This window comes from Sinocyclocheilus rhinocerous, unplaced genomic scaffold (genome assembly GCF_001515625.1).
Source record: "Sinocyclocheilus rhinocerous isolate Xijiao unplaced genomic scaffold, SAMN03320098_v1.1 scaffold605, whole genome shotgun sequence".
NCBI lineage: Eukaryota > Metazoa > Chordata > Actinopteri > Cypriniformes > Cyprinidae > Sinocyclocheilus > Sinocyclocheilus rhinocerous.
In genome coordinates, this window is record NW_015661612.1 from 1,113,968 (window position 1) to 1,137,873 (window position 23,906).

Genomic DNA, 23,906 nt, shown 5'->3' on the forward strand with positions numbered 1-23,906 from the left:
AAAATAAAGTATAGTTGGTTACTGGGTTCCTGTCACAGTTCACTGTTTAGGAAGCACGCAGGAGGCACGAATAAACGAATCTTTAATCCACGGAACACAGGGTACATCCACACTGGAAATGGCAGGAAACATACAGAGTAGAACCGACCAACACAGAATGCAAAGGCAAGGAGTTAAATACTGGGGGTAATTAACAAACACAGGTGCCAGAAATCATAATTAAACTAAACGAGGACAGGAAAAAAAACATATAAGGAAAACCAGGAACAAAGACAGGGGCAAAGCACAACAAAACAGGTTCATGATCCTGACAGTTCCCCTCTCTCTCTCTCTTTTTTAGCAATAGAGGAACAAGTTATTTTTATTTTATATATTTTTTGTAATTTTAGTAATTTTAGCTTGCATCATCTTAATTAATCTCTCCAACAATTAAAACCAAACACTAAAATGTTGACATTCTAATAACAATAGCGAACTAATAATGTTTTATATCATTTTTATATGTATAATCAATTAACTAATTTTAATAATATTTTGCTTAATTTAAATTTTCTTTTCTTAATTTTCTTCTTAGAAATCAGTATTATGAACCAACCTTTGTAACCAAACTAGCTAAGTGATAGCTCAATTTAGACTGAAACTGCACTTTTTATTTAAAAAAAATCATAGTTTTAAACTGTATTTAGGCTTGTCCTAAATGTGATAACAGGAAATGGAAAAAAAAACAGATCATATAATATTGGCCACCTGAGGTTGACGGTGAACATTTTCTAAACGGTTAAGCACCTCCTTTCACAGTTTGTTGAAAAAGAAATTAAAAATTAGGCTATTTTAAAAAGTGCAGGACCTATTTTGTGTCCTATTCATGGAAAATGCCATAAATAGAATGAACAGCGATCATGTGTGTGTATGTTTCAATAAAAGAAACACCGCTTTAGGCTCTGAAGATCTAGGTCACGGTACCAAAGTGATATATGTCAAAGCATGTTATAATTTCCAACCCATTAATTAGTATCAAACACCCAGAAGGAGTGAGAGGAAAACAGAGGCGATGGATCATTAAATGGATTAAAGTACCCTATAGATAAGAGGACAGAGCAAACGAAGGAGAGACGGAACGTTTACGCAGGATAACAAGAGAGAGAGGGAATTTGTACATCCACACTGGAAATGGCAGGAAACATACAGAGTAGAACCGACCAACACAGAATGCAAAGGCAAGGAGTTAAATACTGGGGGTAATTAACAAACACAGGTGCCAGAAATCATAATTAAACTAAACGAGGACAGGAAAAAAAACATATAAGGAAAACCAGGAACAAAGACAGGGGCAAAGCACAACAAAACAGGTTCATGATCCTGACAGTTCCCCTCTCTCTCTCTCTTTTTTAGCAATAGAGGAACAAGTTATTTTTATTTTATATATTTTTTGTAATTTTAGTAATTTTAGCTTGCATCATCTTAATTAATCTCTCCAACAATTAAAACCAAACACTAAAATGTTGACATTCTAATAACAATAGCGAACTAATAATGTTTTATATCATTTTTATATGTATAATCAATTAACTAATTTTAATAATATTTTGCTTAATTTAAATTTTCTTTTCTTAATTTTCTTCTTAGAAATCAGTATTATGAACCAACCTTTGTAACCAAACTAGCTAAGTGATAGCTCAATTTAGACTGAAACTGCACTTTTTATAAAAAAAAAATCATAGTTTTAAACTGTATTTAGGCTTGTCCTAAATGTGATAACAGGAAATGGGAAAAAAAACTGATCATATAATATTGGCCACCTAAGGTTGACGGTGAACATTTTCTAAACGGTTAAGCACCTCCTTTCACAGTTTGTTGAAAAAGAAATTAAAAATTAGGCTATTTTAAAAAGTGCAGGACCTATTTTGTGTCCTATTCATGGAAAATGCCATAAATAGAATGAACAGCGATCATGTGTGTGTATGTTTCAATAAAAGAAACACCGCTTTAGGCTCTGAAGATCTAGGTCACGGTACCAAAGTGATATATGTCAAAGCATGTTATAATTTCCAACCCATTAATTAGTATCAAACACCCAGAAGGAGTGAGAGGAAAACAGAGGGGATGGATCATTAAATGGATTAAAGTACCCTATAGATAAGAGGACAGAGCAAACGAAGGAGAGACGGAATGTTTACGCAGGATAACAAGAGAGAGAGCGAATTTCAGCAACAAACACTGCATTATCCCAGTGTAATCTGAACCACTCACTTGCAGAAGCCAATTATCCAAAACAGTCTATCTGAACAGCAAACCATTAGTCTCAATAGACTCATCAAATCATTAGTCTCCACAGACCTGTTGGAAATCCATGTTTGCCAACCCATTAGTATCAAACACCCAGAAGGAGTGAGAGGAAAACAGAGGCGATGGATCATTAAATGGATTAAAGTACCCTATAGATAAGAGGACAGAGCAAACGAAGGAGAGACGGAACGTTTACGCAGGATAACAAGAGAGAGAGCGAATTTCAGCAACAAACACTGCATTATCCCAGTGTAATCTGAACCACTCACTTGCAGAAGCCAATTATCCAAAACAGTCTATCTGAACAGCAAACCATTAGTCTCAATAGACTCATCAAATCATTAGTCTCCACAGACCTGTTGGAAATCCATGTTTGCATGCATACTGACAATTACACCTCCTTATCACAACAGCACTGAGCTTTTCAAAGCAGGTCGGTATAAAATTGATGCATATTGTGTATGTGTGAGTGTGTGTGTGCGTGATTCACTGCTCTTTGCTCTCCTTGCATATTTCAGTCATAAACTGCACAGTGAGATCACACTACCTAAGAGAAAAACACTGCCGCACTGTTCACAGTCTGACACAAACACACACACAGATTAACACTGCTGCACACTTCTTTGGAGCAAACACAAATACGGTTATGCACACACAAACACAGAAAGGGGGTTGTTGTACACATCTGGCAGTGAAGGTTGTGGCACTGATTCCATAATACATGAACTTGCAGAAGAAGTGATGCATGAAGATGGAATAGGGTGCTACTTGAAGACAAGCAGTGAGACAAGACAGACTGATACATATGGGTCATTTTACCCTTAATGCCCTGCTAAACAGATCTCCATTGCTTTACGGAAAGCTCAATGCCACATTGGCTGCGAATTATTAATAGCCATTTTCAAGAAGCATATAGAGTGTTTCCTTTCCTGTATGAGGATCAAATATTCATACCTCAACTACATTTTTCAGAGTGAATAATGTATGGTTTGCAGAGAGGGGAAAAGAACCATATATGAAAATGTCTATATATGTATGCACACATACAACACACAAAAAAAAGAGATTTCAAGCTCACTGTAATTTGCATGGATGGCTGCATTGGGTTGAATGGTCTTTCTGTCTTGGTCGCCAACTTTATTCTTCCTCTTAGCAGACTCTGACAAGAAAAACAGAGCATTTTAATACCAAACCTTCTTAAAAGACCCACAAAAACATGACTTTTTTTGTACTGACATATTTCATATTAAAACAGCAAGTCAGGTGGGACATTTTAAAGGCCGATGCACTTTCGGAAAATTAATTTCCATGATCTTTCCATGACTTTTCTATCCTTTTGTGATGACTGAATATGAATTTTCAAAAAGAGAGATCACTCTCACAAAGAGTAATTTCTAATTAAAGAAATAATTTGAGCATTACAAGAAAAAAAATATTGACTACGTCGACTTTTTAGAATATTACACATTTCCATGACTTTTTCCATGACAATCACTATTGCAAATTACAAGTCTTTTAGGGTATAACACATTTTCATTACTTTCATAATATTACACATTTAATATATATTATATTATGAATTTCCATGATTTTTTCCATAATAATCATTGGCAAATAAATAGATTGAGCATTACCAGAAAAAAATTGGATCAATTTCCATGACTTTTCCAGGCCCTGAAATCATGTACTTTAAAATTTTCATTTCTGTATTTGCTAAAGGGTTCATTTTTATCAACATTTAGGTGTGCACTGGCATGTAGATGACCTCAAAGCCAATACACACAAACTGAAAGTCATCAAAAATTGATGTCATCTAAAAATGAGGTCTTCCACTCTTAACAGCTGGTAACCACAGAGCTTCAGATTGATCATGTGAGGCCTTGAAGATTTTAAGACTAAATGGCTAATAATACCCCTACTCTCACTGAATACTGCCATTGTATCTACAGTATATGCGCGAGGTCAAAATGTTACCATCGTACCGCTAAACCTCCACACTGCAACATTCAGAATAAAAAATGTTGTGAATTTAAAACAGCATAAACATCATAACTGTGGTTTTCATTAGCCTTTATATTAATTTAATTTTAACAAATAGTGTTAACACAAGGTATCATAGACTGAGAGGCCTCAAATACTTAAACATTTGATATTTTACACAGTCAAACTTAAATGACTTTGAATCCTGAAGCACTCAGACCATTTTAAAGTTTAATTAGAAAACTCTCAAAAAAGAGCCATTTACTCAGAAGGTTATCTTGCCATATTGATTCTCTCATTTACTCTCTCTACCGGTGTCTTTTAATTAGACATGTCACATACTGTTAATAGACAAACGACTGCAATGTGTGTGTCCGTGTCTGTACCTCTGCTCTTAGGTACTGTGGGAGGTTCGCTCTTGATCTCGTTCACATTAGAATCTGTTGTCAATAGGTCAGCAGTCATGGTCTCCTCCGAGCTCTCTTCTTCCATCTGGAACTGAGGAATATTGTCCCTCAGAAATTCCCAAATTTTCCCTGTATACCAGGATCTAAGAATGACATTAACACATGGAAGATTAGTCTGATGTTTTGCTCTCCATTGCTTAATTAAAGTTTTACTGTGAACTTATCTAATAATCTCAATTGATTATAGCCTATTTAAGCCTGAAATAACAAAAGGCTTGTATCAATTTAATGTCCAGTCACAGGATCGATGGATGCAACTAATAAAGCTGAACAAACAAGCCTCTGCGCTTTGGACCAATCAATAAACAGCAATTATAGGAAAGGCAAGCAATGCTCAATTAACTAGTACAGGTGATCACTACAGCTTGAATAAAGGTCTAAACTGATAAAAACAAATGCAAACAACACACACTCACTCGCTTGTTTTTAACTCGAGTCTTTAACATTTCACATACATACACTACTGTTCAAAAGTTTGTGGTCGGTAAGATTTTTTAATTATTTTTATTGAATTATTTCTTTTTTAAAGTCTCTTATGCTTACTGTGGCTGCATTTATTTGATCAAAGATACAGTAAAAACATTAATATTGTGAAATATTATTATAATTAAAAATAATTGTTTTCTATTTAAATAGGTTTTAAAAATGTAATTTATTCCTATGATGGCAAAGCTGAATTTTCAGAAATTACTCCAGTCTTCAGTGTCACATGGTCCTTCAGAAATCATTCTAATATACTGATTTGGTGTTCAAATAACATTTCTGTACTGTGATAACTTTTTTTAGGATTCTCTGATGAATAGAAAGTAAAGAAACGGACACTTTTGATTTAATGCACCCTTGTTGAATAAAAGTATTAATTTCTAAATAAATAAATAAATAAAAACCTTTCTGACCCCAAACATTGCAAAGTTAATATCCCTGGTAATCACTGAAAAGTTTATTTTCAGTCATCTGCTTGCCCATGTTTTCTAATTTCATGCTGAAATGGTGACAAAATGTTTGGCTATCAGGTGCTACATGGATTTCTTGGACTCTCTTGGCTCTCTGATGTACTGGCAAATATGTGATCTGGAATGAGATACGACTACAAGATCCTGCAGTGTTGCGACATGGAGTAAATGACCTCAGGAGACCCTACTTTGATACACACAAAAGCCAAGCCTTGAAAAAAAATGATAGCACTCTAGAAGATATGACAGCAAGATGTGTGGACTCATCTCACAGCAATTTATTTATTTCTCCAAAATACAAGCTTATGTTCTCTGAATGTGTGAACTGGTCTCTGAGGAGTCTATGAAACACGGAAACTCATCAGAGTTTAAATTACAAGACAACACGCCGTGTTTCCCAAAACAGGGCAGATGTGAGAGTTTTGCTAAGGAAGTGACAACAAACTAGAGACACTACAGAAGAGAAAGTTAAATGTGAGCTTCACAACAACATTCCTGCAGTAACTCGATAAAGCCGGAACGGCGGTGAGGACCAGCCATTTGTTTGCAGAACAACAACATAGTGTCTGCTGCCCATTTCCTCCTAATAAGGGTGGCAACTGTGCACACTGTGAGGAAAAGAAGGACATTCTGTGGATCGCAGAGCACAGCTAAATGAAGCTTGTTAGCAAAGACCACAGACATAAAGACAATGCTATAGGCTGAGAGAACAAACTAATTACTATAAAACTTGTGAGAGACCATGCTAAACATTGAATGCATGAACTGAAGCATTTACATGGATGAACTATTCACAATTACATAAATATGTATTTAGAAAATAAATTGGGTGAATTTCCTTTTCATGTCAGCCTGCTGGTTGTTAAAAAACAGCACACATTGTCTTATACCATATAAGCCATGTAAAAATGCACAGTGCAGAAAAGTTTGGAAATGCCCAAGGCAAAGTAGGGTTTTTGACAATATCAGTATAAATTCGTATCATTTTGTATTTACATTTATAAGGGACGCCACAAACTCCATCCATCCATTCTCCAAACTGCTTGTCCTATGTAGGGTCGCAGGGAAGTTGTGTACTACTAACCTTAATTGGCAATCAAACTGTAAATCAATAAAGTTGTGCTGAATCTTCCAAAAAAGAAACCTGGGCCACATTTTATCTAATAATCAGGCATTAGAACTGCCATAACGCCATGTCTAACAGTATTTATTATTTAATAAAAAATAAAAGTATTAATGCTATAGCCTTCAATAATAATTTAAATAACTTAATAATGCATTTTAGCCAATAAATGGTAATAATTTATGCTGACCTTTGACTAATAACCTTTGGCAGTCGTGGCCTAATGGTTAGAGAGTCGGACTTGTAACCCGAAGGTTGCGGGTTCAAGTCTCAGGTTCAAATTGTTGTTAGGGGGAGTGAATAATCAGCACTCTCTTCCACCCTCAATACCACGACTGAGGTGAGACCCTTGAGCAAGGCACCGAACCCCCAACTGCTCCCCGGGCGCTGCAGCAATATGGCTGCCCACTGCTCTGGGTGTGTGTTCACGGTGTGTGTGTGTGTGTTCACTACTGTGTGTGTGCACTTGGATGGGTTAAATGCAGAGCACAAATTCCGAGTATGGGTCAACATACTTGGCCACACCTTTTTTTTTATTTTAATACTCCACTTTGAAACCCACAGTATTTGGAAACTTTAGGAATCCACAGTATGTAACATGTAGAGAGAGATTTTTTAGAGGAAGTGTTTGAAGAGAGCCTTACTTTAAAGGAATGATCTCCGGTATCCAGCCAGTGGGACAGTGGATGACTGTAAACTCTCCAAACTCTCTCCCGGAGCCTGAGACTGGAATACTGGAGAAAGAACACCATAACATCATCGTTACACATCTAACAGGTTACTTGTGAGCTGGACACCCATACAATACATACAAATAGGTTTGGGTACATCCTAAAATACTAGCAATTGTTCTACGCTCAGTAAGGACTGCATGAATATGCACACTCAGTTCCAGTTGTACTATGTATCCTTTCAAACGCTGATCTGTGCATGTCTGTGTGTGTCTATGTGTGTCTGTGTGTGTGTGACCTCTTGCTCTCTTTCTCTGAAAAAACCAGATGGCTGATGCTCTAATTGTGCCTCACGGGATGCTTTATTCAACCAGGCCGGCAGCTATTAATTAACTGCACGATTTTACTGTTCATCTTCACGCAAAGAACCATTCCATCATCACTGCCACACAAGAGGACAAGCACACTTTAAAAAGAATGTACAGTGGCTTCAGGTGAGTGATGACTGTGATCGCTTCTACGCCAAACCTTGGCAGTAAAGACTTTTACAGCATATATGTGTGTTAATTCCTAAATATGTGTTTTAATTCATAAATAAGTGTTTCCTGTTCATATTATTTAGAACCATAAATGATTAAGTGGCTCAGAGACTTCTCATTTCCTAAGCTAGATTAAAGGGGTCATATGATGCTGCTAAAAAGAACATTATTTTGTGTATTTGATGTAATGAAATGTGTTTATACGGTTTAAGGTTAAAAAAACACATTATTTTCCACATACTGTACATTATTGTTTCTCCTCTATGCCCCGCCTTTCACCATGGAAAAGATTACAATAATAAACCTCCACTGCTATGAGCTATTAACCATTGAGACTGGATCATTGAGTCCAAGTCAGCTGATGTTGAGAATCTGCTCAGTCAGACTCTTTAATGAATCATCCAGGCTGACTTTGTGAACTAGATCAAACAATTCATTGAACAAAAATCAGACTCAAAGACATTTCAAACACTTAATTGTTTGGATTATGTTCAAAAACTCACTCAGTACTGGTCACCTTTAGTATGCTTTTAGCCAACAGCATAGGCCAAAGCTCTGATTGGTTCGAAGCTTTATACAGTCTATGGTTCGAAGTAGCAGAAAGCAGCAGGTTATCATCCTTGTCAAATTGTAACATGTCATCAACAATAATATTCCTCCAACTTCCCTAAGAAAGCAGAAGACAATTCTTGTAAAAAATAAAATAAAATAAATAAACAAAAAAACAAAAGTGCATTCATTAATAAGACAGCACTGTAAAATATCTTGGTATAAGTCAGAATTGAAAACCATTTTTTGTGTGCTGCAAAAAAGTTCATGATATAATAATGACCCATTACATCTGGACAGGCCGTTAATAGTGTGATTTGTGTGTCTCAACTTTTGTTAAATAATAATATTAATTCACTTATATAACACAGTAATAGAAAATTCAGTTTTTAATGATCTGCTCACCATCAAACTCATCTTAATATAAACAAAACCAAAGGTGCATCAATCAGGAGTCAGATGAGCCTTTAAAGTCCATGGTTCATTAGTGTGTATTTTGTACACAGTAAAATGAGCAGCATAAAATGCAGTGATAAACATCATTAACTCTTATGAAGCTTTATTAAAGAGAGTGATCTTAAAAGATCAGTCAGCAACATAGTAACTATTGCCCAGCACATAGGCCTTATCTAAAATGCTCTTGTGCCTGAGATAGTGTTACTTTACTATACTTTGACATCAACTGTCAAACAAATCACTCTTACCAGCGTGTAGGTCAGTGTTTGCTCATTTAGTACTATAAGCTGTTAAGGTAAATAACTGTTTCTCAGTTTCTTGTGCCCAGATAGAGCAATCTGACAGTCACGGTTCTACCGACTCTCTTGGCTCCCTGATAAGCGTTGTGTTCTCACTTAATCACTGCCTAAAGGAAACAGTGTCCTTCTAGAAGGAAAATGTGGACATTTGCTACAATAGGTATTGAGCAGCCTGTGTGCATTTCTTCTGTAGATTTTTATGCTTATAGCCAATCCGAATAATTTTGGGCATATTTGCCAATTTTGTGAACCACCAACCAGAACCTCTCGCTCATTAAAGATTGTGTTTCAACAGTTTTTTTAACAAAACTCTTCTAGCTATACACAAAGCTGAAATAAAATGCAGTGGATGTTGTTCACAGCAGGTTTTCAAAAAAAATATTCAGCATTAAAAAAAAAAAATTCAGTGCTGGCTTGTTGTAACTGTTTTTTTTAATATATATTAAATTGCTTGTATTTTTCCTCATTTGTAAGCCATGTTGGATAAAAGCATCTGGTAAAAACAAATAAATGTTGCACTTATGAATGTTAAATAATGGATCATCTGACATAACAGTGACATACTGATTAGATCACAGTGTGTGTGTGCGTGTAAATATATCTACTTCAGTGCTACACAATACAAGTATTATGGTGTCGATACTCAACCTGAACTATCCATCCAGTAGAGTTTAATAACATACTTCCCATAGGCATTATAGAGGGGCATGTGATCCTTTGCTGCTTTACAAAGGGAGTAGATGTGTTCCCAGGGTCTCCAGAGGTTGGAAACTGTGGAGATGGTCTTGTCCTCTCCTGTGGTACAGACTTTCCACAGAATGTAGAGCTCACTAATGACCCATCGCATGAGCTGTGAAATCGCCATGCAGAAGAGTGACCCAGTGTGGGTTAATGCTAACCAAACTAATTATTCTTAGTTCCCATCAGTAATGCAGGCAATCCGAAATGATTTACTGACTCACCTCACTTGAGAGTAAATGCTCATTTGCTGAGGTAAGGTTGAAAGCAGCTTCATTTTCCACCACAACAGTCTGTGTGATACATATTATGTCAGAAATTCCAGTTCCTGTAGATCTACATTGATGAGTTTCAGCTTTCTAGTTTCATCTCAACTCAAACAAACGCAAAGTCAGTATAAATTAATTTGTGTTTTTTTAGAGAAATTAATACTTTTATTCAGCAGTGATGCATTAAATTGATCAAAAGTGATAGTAAAGATTTTTACATTGTTACAATAAAATTCAAATAAATACTATTCTTTTGAACTTTCTATTCATCAAAGAATCCTGGGGGGGAAAAGTATAATGTTTTAGACAAAAATATTAGGCAGCATGACTGTTGACAGTCATGCTGCATGACAGCATGTTTCAGCATGAAGAAATGTTTCTTGAGCAGCAAATCAGCATATTAGAATTAATTCTGAAGGATCATATGACACTGAAGACTGGAGTAATAGCTACTGAAAATTCAGCTTTGCCATCACAAGAATACATTTCATTTTCAAAATATATTAAAATAGAAAGCAGTTAATTCAAACAGTAATATTGTTTGACAATTTTATTGTTTTTTTTCTGTAGTTTTGATCAAATAAATGCAGCTTAACATAAGATAATTACTGTATTTCAAAATACCTTTAAAAACACTAACCGACCCCAAACTCAGAGCGTTTATTTGAGATTGCACCGTAAATCATGTAAATCTATCTGAACAATGATTCTTGAAAATGATTATAACTGTGCACACTGGGCACATATTAAAATTTGTGTCACCGAAGAAATGACAAATATACTAATTTTTCATTTTTTCCCCCCACTACTATCACAGATCATATTGACGCTCTGAGGAACATGAATCCATGAATATTTGATAATCTTCTGTTAATAAAATTTTTATCAAATGTAAATCGAAAGCTCTTAGTATCTCTCACATACTTGGAGAGAAGAATCGCAGCTATCATCTTTTTATCCCAATTGTTGCCATGGACATGACAACAGAACTGACCTTCATTCATTCTGTCAATTAAACATCTTAAATACAGCTAGTCAGATGGCAAAAAATAATTGGTTTCAGAGCTCTAGTGCCTAGTCTTGATTGCCTTGTGATTTTACTGCTTGTTGTGACTTTTTAGCATCCCATGACTTGCCTAGATCAAAATGGAGGAATAATTGTAAAATGTTGTGCTGGGCATGAGGTAATTTAATCACAACCCGAACTCAAAGCGGCATAAACAGATTTCATCAATTAGGCTCGGCACTGAGGCTAAGATTAGATTTTCCCAAAAATGCAACTAAAGAACAGGGTCCACACAAAATGGACAAGTATGCTTTGTATGTGTGTTGGCTGGTCATGTCAGGACAGTTTTAATTTAGTGTCATGTTGATATATGTCAGATAGAACAGAACTTTACATATCACAATCGATCTCAAAAGTGCATTTGTAAGTACACCTGACAGTTGGCAGAAATCTCTTTATGCCAAGACAAAGAAACGTTGCAAACTCTGTTTAACTTTACCTATGCTGGTTAGTTCAGATTCATCAAGTCTGCTGGACCTGGTAGAGATGGTGACCACTTACATGGCTTATAAACCCTTCCCTTATTAAGTATGTACTCTGAAGGACGTTTCCAAGTGTGTACTCTTAAGGAGGCAGGAAGTTCAACCTTCCCTTCTGGATCATCAAAGAGCTGTTGACAATGTTGTTAAATAAAATGCTCAGCATGATTTTAGATTCACATTCAAAGGAAAACAAATACAAAACAGAATAAAAGCAATTAAAAATAATGATCAAATTGCAAAGTGCACAGTGCCAACCACTGACTCATCAACTTAAATGCTACATCTCTCAAGCCAAGCAGTTTGCTGAAACAGATTTCTACTCTCACCAACTGACCAACACTCTCCTACAGGTGACTTCCCGGGCTCCGTACAATTCAGTTTGTTTCTATTCAAACAAAATAAATATTAATTTAGAACCTTAAAATGCTCGGTTTTCGACTCATTATACATTCGAATAAGACGGTTCTCGGTTAAATGAGTCAGTTGAGTTGTTGACTCAAGAATTGCTCAGAACAGCTTTGTGAACTCACATAATCAACATAATGACTTAATGAACCCATTCTTAGTCCATCTACCGCCTGATACACGTATGGCAAGAAAACTGCTTGTATGATTTTTCTGAAATTGATGGCACTCTACTACCACTGCACCTACAAATTAAAGCATGTGTATTAAAGCAAAGTTTATTTGGTCCCCTTTTCCCATCATACACAGCTCATCCCTCATCTTAAAATGGCCTAAGGCAATGTTTCAACTGCAATGAATCCAGGATTTTAATAGCATTCTAAATTCTCATGCTGCTTTGAAAAGACAACCAATTACTACCGCATACAAATCTTCATATTATCATAATTATATTATGATGAAGCTTTTGTTAGAATTTCAAATTTTAAGGCACATCCTCTCACATATTCTTTGAGATCATACAAGAAAAGACTATGAACGGTTTAAAAAGTTTTATTCTGTCATTGTTACTTCAACAAACATTTGTTTGCAAACTTGACAAATTCGTTCCAGCATATTAAAATATATGTTTGCCTTCAGGTGATTCTAGCATAGAGCCATGGACAGAGCAAATGCTGATCCCTCATTAAGTACCAATTTAAAAACAATTAATAAACATATTTTAACATTAACATGTACAAGCCTGAAGAAAACCAACATGATCTTACTCTCTGAACCACATATGTACATGCTTATAGGCCCATGATTCCTACAGATCTCTCATTAGAGGACAATTCATTTTCTTTTTCATGATCAAATTATTTTGTGGTAAGAGCTTTAAGACTGATGGTTGGATCTTCACAACAGACTAAATGCCCTGGGAATATGTACTATTTTGCTATAAAGTGACATCTTGAGAACTGCGATTCCCAGCAGCAGATGCAAATAGTCCAGAATACATTAAAACAGCTCACCCTCTGTGACAAAGGCATTCTTTTTAATTTAATTTCGGCTAAGAACTTTCACTGGTATTTGTCTGGTCCTATGACACCCATTTAGTTTAATTCGTTTAAGCAATATTACAACAAGCACATATTGAAGTAACTTGCTTGACACTTTTAAAAGGACATGGCACATAAGAGTGAGAGAGAAAAACTGGTCATTAAAAGCATCAGATGTTTTCATCTGATCATCTGTCCTTTGGCAGTGATGTCTTCTCCCGTTTTAGAGCACAAAACTGTCGACCCCTGGTTATGTATGTGATCCGTGGCATGGGTTTGGGATGAGGTGAGATTGGAGGATTTGTTGAGCTCGGCCCCTGGCCTCCTTTCCACAGCAGATGATGGGACACACAAGAGCATCCACACTAGCAGCAACCTGACTTGCTCTCAGCAGGCATTGTTTGTTGGTCCAGTTTAATCTTGTCACCATTGTTCTCTTCATATGGAAGACCTTTATCGTTGAAAAGGATGTTCTCCACCAGGAACCGGGCAGCCTCATCAACATTGATGTTTTCCTGCAGTGAAAAGAGTCAATGTTAACACTGATTGTTCACCTGAAAATCATTCTTCATGTTGTTCCCAACCTGTATGACTTTCTTTATTCTGCAGAACACAAAAGAAGATATTTTGAAAATTGTTTGAACTGTATTTGAACATACAATGAAAGTAAACATCAGTGGACCTCACTGATTTTTACTGTATCAAAAAACAACAACACACTGAGGCATTCTTCAAAATATCTTCTTTTGTGGAACAGCACTGGAACCTTTCCAGAATACTGAGATCATTTACAGAATGGTCAATAGACATAACTTGTTAAGCTAAACTGAGTGCTTAGTGAAGCTTCGAGAGGTACTTCAGCATGAAGCTGGATTGATGGCACCCGCCTACACAACGTCTCCATTCTCATCACTCTTTCGAGACAATTCACTCTTTCCATTTACATGCCTCCATCCCTAAGCAGTCTGTGGCTTCAAAGTGGAAGAGAGTGAATGAGACTGATTTGAGGAAAAGGGCGGAAAACAGAAAGGTTAAACAAAAGCCAACCATCTGTATTTGTCATTCACCCGGAGTACTGAACACAATACAGGTGGCACGACCATGCTGAGAGACAATTACCGTTTCTATGAGACAACTGATGTCCAGCAGTATGGAGAGCAAGAAAAACAAGATAATCAAATATTCAAATACATGAGTCTAGGGAACTCTATCCGCTTGCAGTGACAGGTGTAAATAACTTGAATTTTCAAGCTTGTTAAGAACATCATGAGAGGCATGAGGCATGACTGTCAGAAAGTGTTCTTTGCCCTTGCTTGTTTGGGTGGTGACCTCTTTTGGTAGAAACGATGGTTGAAATTATTGCCATTTAGAGATCTAGAACTTAAAGACGTGTTATGAAATTATAATGATAATCAATTAAAGCTAAAGAGCTCACAGAAGCCCTGTAGCCTACTGGTCTGCCCACACACAGCGATACAAAACTGCAAAAAAAATAATAAAAAAATAATTTCATAGTAAGTATTTTGCCCTATTATCCAGTAAAAATATCTAAACATTTTTAAAAAGGCATTTTCTTTTTAACGTGTATAAGACTCTTTTTATTCAAAGAATATCACTTGAATTAAGTTTTTAGTTTTTCTTGCTTAATTTGCACTTCTTTTAATTTTTCTGAGATTTATGCTTAAAAACAATTTTGTTTCTATAAAAAAGCATTTTTTACGATGTTTAGTCACGTTAACTGAAAAAGAAGAATTTTTCATGCATTTTACATTCTATGGAAACCTTTTTTTTTACCTCATAAAAAATACAATTACAATTTCTCATCATTGCTATATTATATCTCCCAATGTCACTTTATATCTCGCAATATGACTTAAAGGCACAATATGCAAAATTACATATTGTGCCTTTAATTTCTTACAACTGTTATCTGTCATCTCACAATAATTTATTTTAAATTTATTATTTTTTACTCTGAGGCAAAATGGTCTTCCATAATTTTACACAACTGTCATTTGTTCAAAAAAGTGGGACAAGGTGCATAAACAAAATACACATGCAGTCCACTGGGAGAGGAGTGATAGTAGGAGATATAAAGAGAGAGACAGAAACAATCTTTAGATCATTCAGCAATAGAGGCTTGATTGAACACGCGGAGATCCCAATAGATGAGAGCTGACACATTTACCATACAAAAACATGCACGTGCACAAATACACACACATTTACACACGGACAGGTGCCAGAGCTCCCTGCCAGACATCTGTGTGCTCGAGTCCCTAATGGAGAGATCTATTTCAAAAAACATGTGCTTATGCAGACTGACTGATGAGACACTTTCTGTTAAACAGTTAAGACCAGACACTGCTACAGACAGAAACCGAACAAACACTTTTTAAATAGCAAGACAAAATCAAGATATATTTAAGGCCAAAACATGCGGCTTGGGAAATGCATTTCAAGGGATACAATTTAACAGGGAGTTAAATACCTACACAATCACACACTCCTCAAGACACAGAATTAACAAACAGACATTTCCTTCTCCTCCTCCCTGTTCCTCTTTTCTTCCTTCTCTCATCCCAGAATATCTCTTTAGCCAGCTTAATTTATCCAGACCCCACCTAGCATCCCTCAGATATGTGTAGGAAAGAGATTAATGTGCAAAATATATCGAAGAGATTGCTGATGTAAGACTCTAAACACACATATTTCATTACCTTTTGCAGCGTTTTTAACATTCAGTTGATACTGTAAAATGGATCTATTGATCTTAGTCAGGAATGACAACCATTTGTAACAGAAACCATGTGAAAGTCAGCATACTGCAGGCATTAAACAAAATAACTTATCTAGACAACATGACTTCCATGTCACAAACACAATAATAATAGTTAAATAAATTAATAATAAATTGATTAATTTAAAAAAGAAAATATATTAGTAGCATAATATTCAAAATTCATGTTTTTTGCTGATGTAGACTGCTGGTCATATACATTATTGCTATTATTGTGTCAAAAAGAAAAAAAATACACTACCGTTCAGTTTGTGGTCAGGTAGGTGTTTTAATGTTTTTAGTCTCTTATGTTCACAAAGGCTGCATTTATTTGATCAAAAATACAATAAAACAGTAATATTACGAAATATTATTATAATTTAAAATGTAAACAATTTAGTGCTCAAGAAACATTTCGTATCACACTTGAAAACGGTTATGCTGCTTAATATTTTTTGAAAACTGTGAAATTTTTTCCTGGATTCTTTGATGAATTGAAAGTTCAAAAGAACAGGATTTATTTGAAATTTACAAATTTACATCTTTACTACCACTTCAATTCAGTGCATCCTTGCTGAATAAAAGTATTAAATTCTTTCAAATAGAAATCTTAAATGACTCCAGAGTTTTGAATGGCAGTATAATTTAAAAACTAAAAATAACTCCTTTTAATAAAAGTCAATTATAAAAAAAACATTTAAAAAAATAAATAATAATATGTATTGCACTGCACTCTGTCAATCTGTAAACATAGCTGCATCAATAAAATTTGATATTCAAGTTTTGGTCAATGTACTAAACGTGATAGTGCCACTATCACCCTTTTAAACAAGTGGGCAAAGTTTCAGCAGTTCAAGCTGAGATGAAAAATTTTTCCCTCAAAAATCCCATACATCCTGCAGCTTCATGTGATAAGTTACACATTGCGCATTTGACATATGTCTGGTGATTCAAGCATGAGGAGTGGCTAATGTTCTTAAGACTGCCGCAGTGGTGCCGTTTTGGCCCTAATACCATGGAGAATGTCAGCCATCTTAAATACTTGATCTAATATTGCAGCTTTCATGGTCGTCTGAGCTGATTAGAGAGGAAAGGTGTAGTAAGAAGCTTCTATTCTTCGCAAAAATGTCTCGTGACAAGTTCTCCTTCAGTTTGACCAAGCACAAACAAACATTTAAGTGAACACAGAATGAGCTTATATTACCTTAGCTGATGTTTCAAACCAACCCAAAAACCCAGCCTCCTTGCAGAAGTTGTCCATAAGTGTGGAATTGTTGGATCCATCTTTATTCTGGTCACATTTGTTGGCGAGAAGGACAGAAGGGATAGGATTGCCATTGGCCAGTTTCACCTTGCTGTCCAAATCATGCTTCCATTTTGAAACGGCTTCAAATGTAGAGCCTCGAGTAATGTCAAAAACAACAAATGCACCCACTGCCTCCTTGTAGTAAACTCTGGTCATGTTCCCAAAGCGTTCTTGACCTAAACATGAGACAAACATATAATAAAAGCTAAATTATTTGGAGTCGTAGAGAGGTCAAAAAAAAAATGTAACAAACAAAATATGACAATCACAGCTATTAAGCCAAATTACAAGGTTTATTTTATAACGCATGTTAAAATAAAATAAAAAAAGATAAAAAAGTAATACAATTGAAATTTAATTGATTAAATAAGGGAAGATTTATTTAATTAATTATTTTATTGTTTTAATAAACAATCAGGTCTACCAAACGATCAGACTGACAAACCTGATTGCAAAATGGATTGGAAAATAGCCAGTGATTGGCTTATGATATGGAAATAAAGCAAACAATACATTGTTCTTAAATTATCTTCAGCTTTTCTCAGCAAATATTGATGAGTTGTGCTTAATCAGCATATTATGTGTGTGTGTGTGTATACATACATATATATATATATATATATATTTATTTTAATTCAACCAAGTGAAATTCAGCTTAATTTCCTAACATGTTCCATACTTTTTTATAATGGGAGTTAATGACAGCATGTGGTTGCTAATTAAAGCAGGTTTATGTTAATCACTGCAATACTGTGCTCTCGCGTTCCAGCCCAGAGAACATAAAGTCTGAGTGATTCTGGTCACATTCAGTCTGAGATGTGCTGCTCGGTCTCATAGTTCATCTTGCCTGGGGAGGGATAAAGCCTAGCACAGCACAAAATCTTTGAAAGCTAGATGGACAGAAAAAAGGAAGAGTGGAGCGAAAGTTTCGCCCAGCGGTAGTTGCTAATAACACATCAAAGAACTGACTCAGTGCACACACACCTCTCATATCCTTCTCATCTAAATTCACCACACTCGCTTATGCCATTTCATTTACTGCCTTGATATGTAAAAATCAAGAGAATACACCAAGCTTTTATATTCAAGTGTACATTTGTAAATGTACAAAACAGCACGTTGTGGAAAGCGGTTATGGAAGAGATCAAACTGAATATTATGAATGGAGAAAATTGAGAAAAAGAAATGGCTTTTGGACCTTCCATTAATTCTGACTAGCTTAAAAGAAAAAAAACTGAGCTTGACCTCCTTTTTGATACAGCACAGTAAGGCATTAAAAAGAGATGGTGACAAGAAGGGAAAAATGAAAGAGAACAAGACAACAAGAGGGAGACAAGCAATAGGCAATTAGAGAAAGAGAAAATGGTAGAAAGAGACAGTGAGCTTGCTTTACTAGATACCAAATTGGTTCTAATACTGAACTAAAGAGACACGCTAGGCCTGTCGCGATTATTTGAACTTATCACAATAATTTACGATTACTGTGATTGTTACATAATTTAAATTCCTTACTCCATCCAACATAAGGGAATTTTAAAGGGATAGTTCACTTGCAATGAGAAGTGTTTATAAACCAAACGTTGTCCACAAAAGAGAAGCTTTAAGGACTCCCTGTGGTTTTCTGTCAAAATACATATATATATACACACACACACACACTCACAGAACACAAGGAAGAGTAACCTAAATAATAATGCATTTCTACAATAGCAAAATTAACTAAAGGTTTTTGCATAATGCTGCATTAAATTGGTATATTTTTAACAGTATGCTAAGCTAAAAGCTATTTTTCAAAACTAAGTTGCGAACCACTAGTATCAAGCCACCTAGGCCCATCAGAATGAGATCAGTGACTTGTGGCAGTGTGCTGTTTCCCATAGGAACAAAAAGACTACAGAGCAGTTTCATGAGTCTAGAACGCTGTAGTCTAGTGTTTATGCAGCATTTAAGCCAGAGCCCAAACCACTCTCTCAGATCAGAGTTCAGACAGAGGAAGACTGTGATCACGGGCCTGTCTGTAATGCCTGACATTGCTTTGTTCTTCACTCTCTCACTCTTTCTTCGGAGTGTGAGAGAAACTGGGGAAGTGCAGCGAGGCAATGCGTGTGTGATTGTGATAAGAGAGAGAGATAGAAGATTCACATCTTTCGCTTCTATGCCAACAGGCTGAAGGATATTGACATTTCTCTGTGTACAAACAGAACGGAGTATGTAAAATTCATTTAATCAGTATTGTAGGAAGCTACTTTAAATTTCTAGCTACTCTTGGGTGGAAATACAGCATATGCAAGCAATATGATGGAAATGAGAATGCTGTTTTTCCGAATATCATGGCTGGTCATCACACCCTGTTATGGTTATATTAGCAACCAACAGTATGATTGTAAGTGTGTTGTCCTTTTTAGAGCTGTTCAATAAACAGCAAGAAGTTAATATTGAATAACAATATTTCCGGCTACTGTTTATTTTTGTTCGGCAAAGGAAAACGGAGAAAGTTGAGTGAAGGATTCAATGGCTCGCCCATAATATCAGTCATATGATTAGGCCTAATTCCTGAATGAATCAGTGTTGTTGAATGAATGACTCACTCATAAAGACAATCACTTGTCGCCATCAACTGGCATAATTATGTAACTTACAGAAAGAGTCTGAACGAATCCCCACTCCTAATGCACAAACTGACAGCCTTTTTTTGAATGAATTCAATAATTAAGATGAATTGAGAATCAAAATAAATTCAATAATTAAGAAGAATTAAGTCTGACAGAATGCAGTCGTGCATAAATTCAGTGTTTTTACCAATTTTATTGTTACTTATTGCAGTAAATTTACTTTATTGCATCCTGACTCAAAATCAATGCTTTACTGTCAATTGTGCATTTTTATGCAACAAAATAGGCAATATTAATATAGTTAACTGCATTTTAGACTTAGTAATATCTACTGATAAATATATTATAGATTTGTGTTATTTGTTTCAGATTTAAAGGCCCTAATCAAGCCCTCAAAACATGGGCCACAAGGACTGGATTTTTACAAGGCTACATTTTGCCCCAGTCCAAACCTGCTCCCTGCCGTTCCATTCAATACAGTAGGTTTATAGCGTGTAGACCTTCAGATGTCTATATTTGGTTTCCAGTGATCAGCACTGAAAACATGGAGCACATCACCCCCACCCCAACCCCAAATCCAACGTTCTCAGTTCTATTATCTTCGTTCAACTACTCACTTCACATTCCAAAAGCTCCTTAGGTCTCTCAGCAGCTAATTGCACTTGATTGCCGGTCTAAATTTAGACCATTTAACCTCAGGTGAACACACGGGAGGGCTGACACACAAGAAGACTAATAAGAAGACCCTAATTCTTGGCTCCCAGTCCATTTTGGGCACACAGCCCTAAAAATCTTTTTTTTTTTTTTTAACTCACTCTGATGAATTAAAGATACTGAATACCCAGAGACCAGACACATCCGAAGTTGTGAATGCATTTGGTGCGCTGGGCCAGCTGTCACAGAGCAAGTCAAGAAAGAAAATCTCAGAACCGCTTTTAATTCCTAGAAACACCATGCGAAGGGCCAGAATCGTACAGTTGATCAATACTTTTCGCCAAAATATGCAGTGCATGCTGTTGAGAACTGGCATTTTCTCAGAATTAATGGTTCTCTGTGTGTGGCGCTTTTATAGAAAAGTAGAAGACCATAGAAATCTGACTGAGCAAGAGAACAGTACCTGCAGTGCTTCACAGAAAGTCAGCTATACTTATCGAAAGAGAAAAGGAGAACTGCGGAGAGAACAGTGTGAAAGCTGAGGCTTAGCCCGACATGAAAAAGGCAAATGGAGTAGTAAGCTCTTTTATTAACTGAGAAAAAGTCACAGTGTGATGTAATAGTTTCACAATGAAAGGTGCATTCCCTGGTCCATGGATCCCTGAGGGGCGTGTGAAATTGCACTAAAATGAAGAAGCCAAGAAAGACATTTTTGAGTTCATCTAGTTCGTGCAATTCAAAGAAATGCACATTTTCTTTGATTGTGAAAAGAATTTGTAGTCAAGTTATGCTTTTAAGACTTTTACTTTCTCTATAGGCATCCAACTTGTTCGGTTGGTTTATTTACTGTATGTGTGTGTGTGTTGCTGCAATTAGCTATAACAAATTAAAATTTGTTAAAATCCAGCTTAACTAAATTTAACTAAACTAAACTAAAAGTTAACTAAATTTATAATTTTAAATCAAGAGCAGAACACTTTAAGTTGAAACAACACATGTTGAATTTTAAGTTGTGATAGATAGGCTGATAGAACACACACATATATATATATATACAAACCCCCATATTCAGCCATTTATAATGGAGGATATACAGTGTAATGGAAAATTTTTACTGTAATTAGGCTTGTCGCAATAATCAATAAATCGACTTATCGCGCAATATACAGTGGGTACGGAAAGTATTCAGACCCCCTTAAATTTTTCACTCTGTTATATTGCAGCCATTTGCTAAAATCATTTAAGTTAATTTTTTTTCCTCATTAATGTACACACAGCACCCCATATTGACAGAAAAACACAGAATTGTTGACATTTTTGCAGATTTATTAAAAAAGAAAAACTGAAATATCACATGGTCCTAAGTATTCAGACCCTTTGCTCAGTATTTAGTAGAAGCACCCATTTGATCTAATACAGCCATGAGTCTTTTTGGGAAAGATCCAACAAGTTTTTCACACCTGGATTTGGGGACCCTCTGCCATTCCTCCTTGCAGATCCTCTCCAGTTCTGTCAGGTTGGAGGGTAAACGTTGGTGGACAGCCATTTTTAAGTCTCTCCAGAGATGCTCAATTGGGCTTAAGTCAGGGCTCTGGCTGGGCCATCCAAGAACAGTCACAGAGTTGTTGTGAAGCCACTCCTTCGTTATTTTAGCTGTGTGCTTAGGGTCATTGTCTTGTTGGAAGGTAAACCTTCAGCCCAGTCTGAGGTCCTGAGCACTCTGGAGAAGGTTTTCGTCCAGGATATCCCTGTACTTAGCCGCATTCATCTTTCCCTCGATTGCAACCAGTCATCCTGTCCCTGCAGCTGAAAAACACCCCCACAGCATGATGATGCCACCACCATGCTTCACTGTTGGGACTGTATTGGACAGGTGATGAGCAGTGCCTGGTTTTCTCCACACATACCGCTTAGAATTAAAGCCAAAAAGTTCTATCTTGGTCTCATCAGACCAGAGAATCTTATTTCTCACCATCTTGGAGTCCTTCAGGTGTTTTTTAGCAAACTCCATGCGGGCTTTCATGTGTCTTGAACTGAGGAGAGGCTTCCGTCGGGCCACTCTGCCATAAAGCCCCAACTGGTGGAGGGCTGCAGTGATGGTTGACTTTCTACAACTTTCTCCCATCTCCCGACTGCATCTCTGGAGCTCAGCCACAGTGATCTTTGGGTTCTTCTTTACCTCTCTCACCAAGGCTCTTCTCCCCCGATAGCTCAGTTTGGACTTTGCACTTTTTGTTAGAAAATGTTTATTTACTATTTCTTCAGGTTTTTTAAGGTATCTAATATTTTGAGAATTAATTTCCATGATCTAAATATTCTTAAAAATTACAAGTTTGTTGTCATTTGGAAGTGTGTAGGCCGCCTTGCATTATTATGCTGTTACATTACGATTATGTATTCCGTGGCATAAAATGGTCTTTTAAATGACAATAATATCGCTTATCGCAATTATTTCTGGGGCAATATATCGCACAACAAAAAGTTGTTATCGTGACAGGCCTAACTGTAATGTATTTTTTTTAAGGAAAATGGCAGATTTTATGAAAAAATATATTTTTAAAAATGTTAATATCAGTTTTTACCACTTTATGTACACATTTTATGGAAATGTTTATGGAAATATCCAGTTCATTACACGTTCTGTAAAACTTGTCTTGAGTTAGCAACAATAATCAAAGGCAGCTCAGCAAAGAGTCAATTGGGCAAAAGTTTGTGCTTCTCCTATGTGATCAAAACTTTACTACACTACAATTCATGATTATTACAATGGTTGACAAAACAGAGCTTATTATGCAGCACAACCACAACAGATCTGCACTTTGGTTTTTTAATGAAGGCCCTTTTTGACAGGTGAGGTACAGTGAGGTTTTAGGTAATTTTTTATTATTTTTCTTCATTTTCTGAGTGCTTCTGATCAATCATGTAGACGCCCCAAACTGGCCATGCAGGGAATGAGAGAGTCAGAAATGATGGTGTCGATAATTGTGCAGTGGGAGACCTTATTCTCCCCTCTGGGGAAGCAATGTCAAGAATCAATCTCCATTTATCAACAATCCATGGACTTGTCTTTACAACTCACAAAAGAATTGATGGGACGTCGACCCGCCTGTAGCATGTGCAAATATAGCACAACAAAAACTGACAGTTTCTCAACAGCAAAAAGGGACCCGAGGTAAACAAAAGCTTTGACTGCATGATGGCAATAGAGATGAGCCAATCAACATTTTGAGAG

At 36.1% G+C, this 23,906-nt stretch overlaps 1 protein-coding gene and 1 pseudogene across 3 annotated transcripts in view; both read right to left on the minus strand.

The window, feature by feature from the left end:
- LOC107726401 (androglobin-like) overlaps positions 1 to 13,314 on the minus strand; it is a 53,630-nt pseudogene extending 40,316 nt beyond the window's left edge.
- LOC107726484 (ras-related protein Rab-32-like) overlaps positions 1 to 23,906 on the minus strand; it is a 36,509-nt gene that overhangs the window by 4,427 nt on the left and 8,176 nt on the right. The window contains exons 2-4 of one of the 3 annotated variants that reach the window (XR_001638273.1): positions 17,307 to 17,584; positions 13,244 to 13,838; positions 6,246 to 6,252 (exon numbers count right to left, since the gene is read on the minus strand). Coding sequence is in view for 2 of the 3 variants with exons in the window: in XM_016536083.1 (XP_016391569.1) it covers positions 13,689 to 13,838; positions 17,307 to 17,584 (428 nt within the window). In the remaining variant the exon portion in view is untranslated. Of the gene's footprint in view, positions 1 to 6,245; positions 6,253 to 13,119; positions 13,839 to 17,306; positions 17,585 to 23,906 lie in introns of those variants that run through there. The other 2 variants (XM_016536083.1, XM_016536082.1) reach the window with 2 other exon arrangements.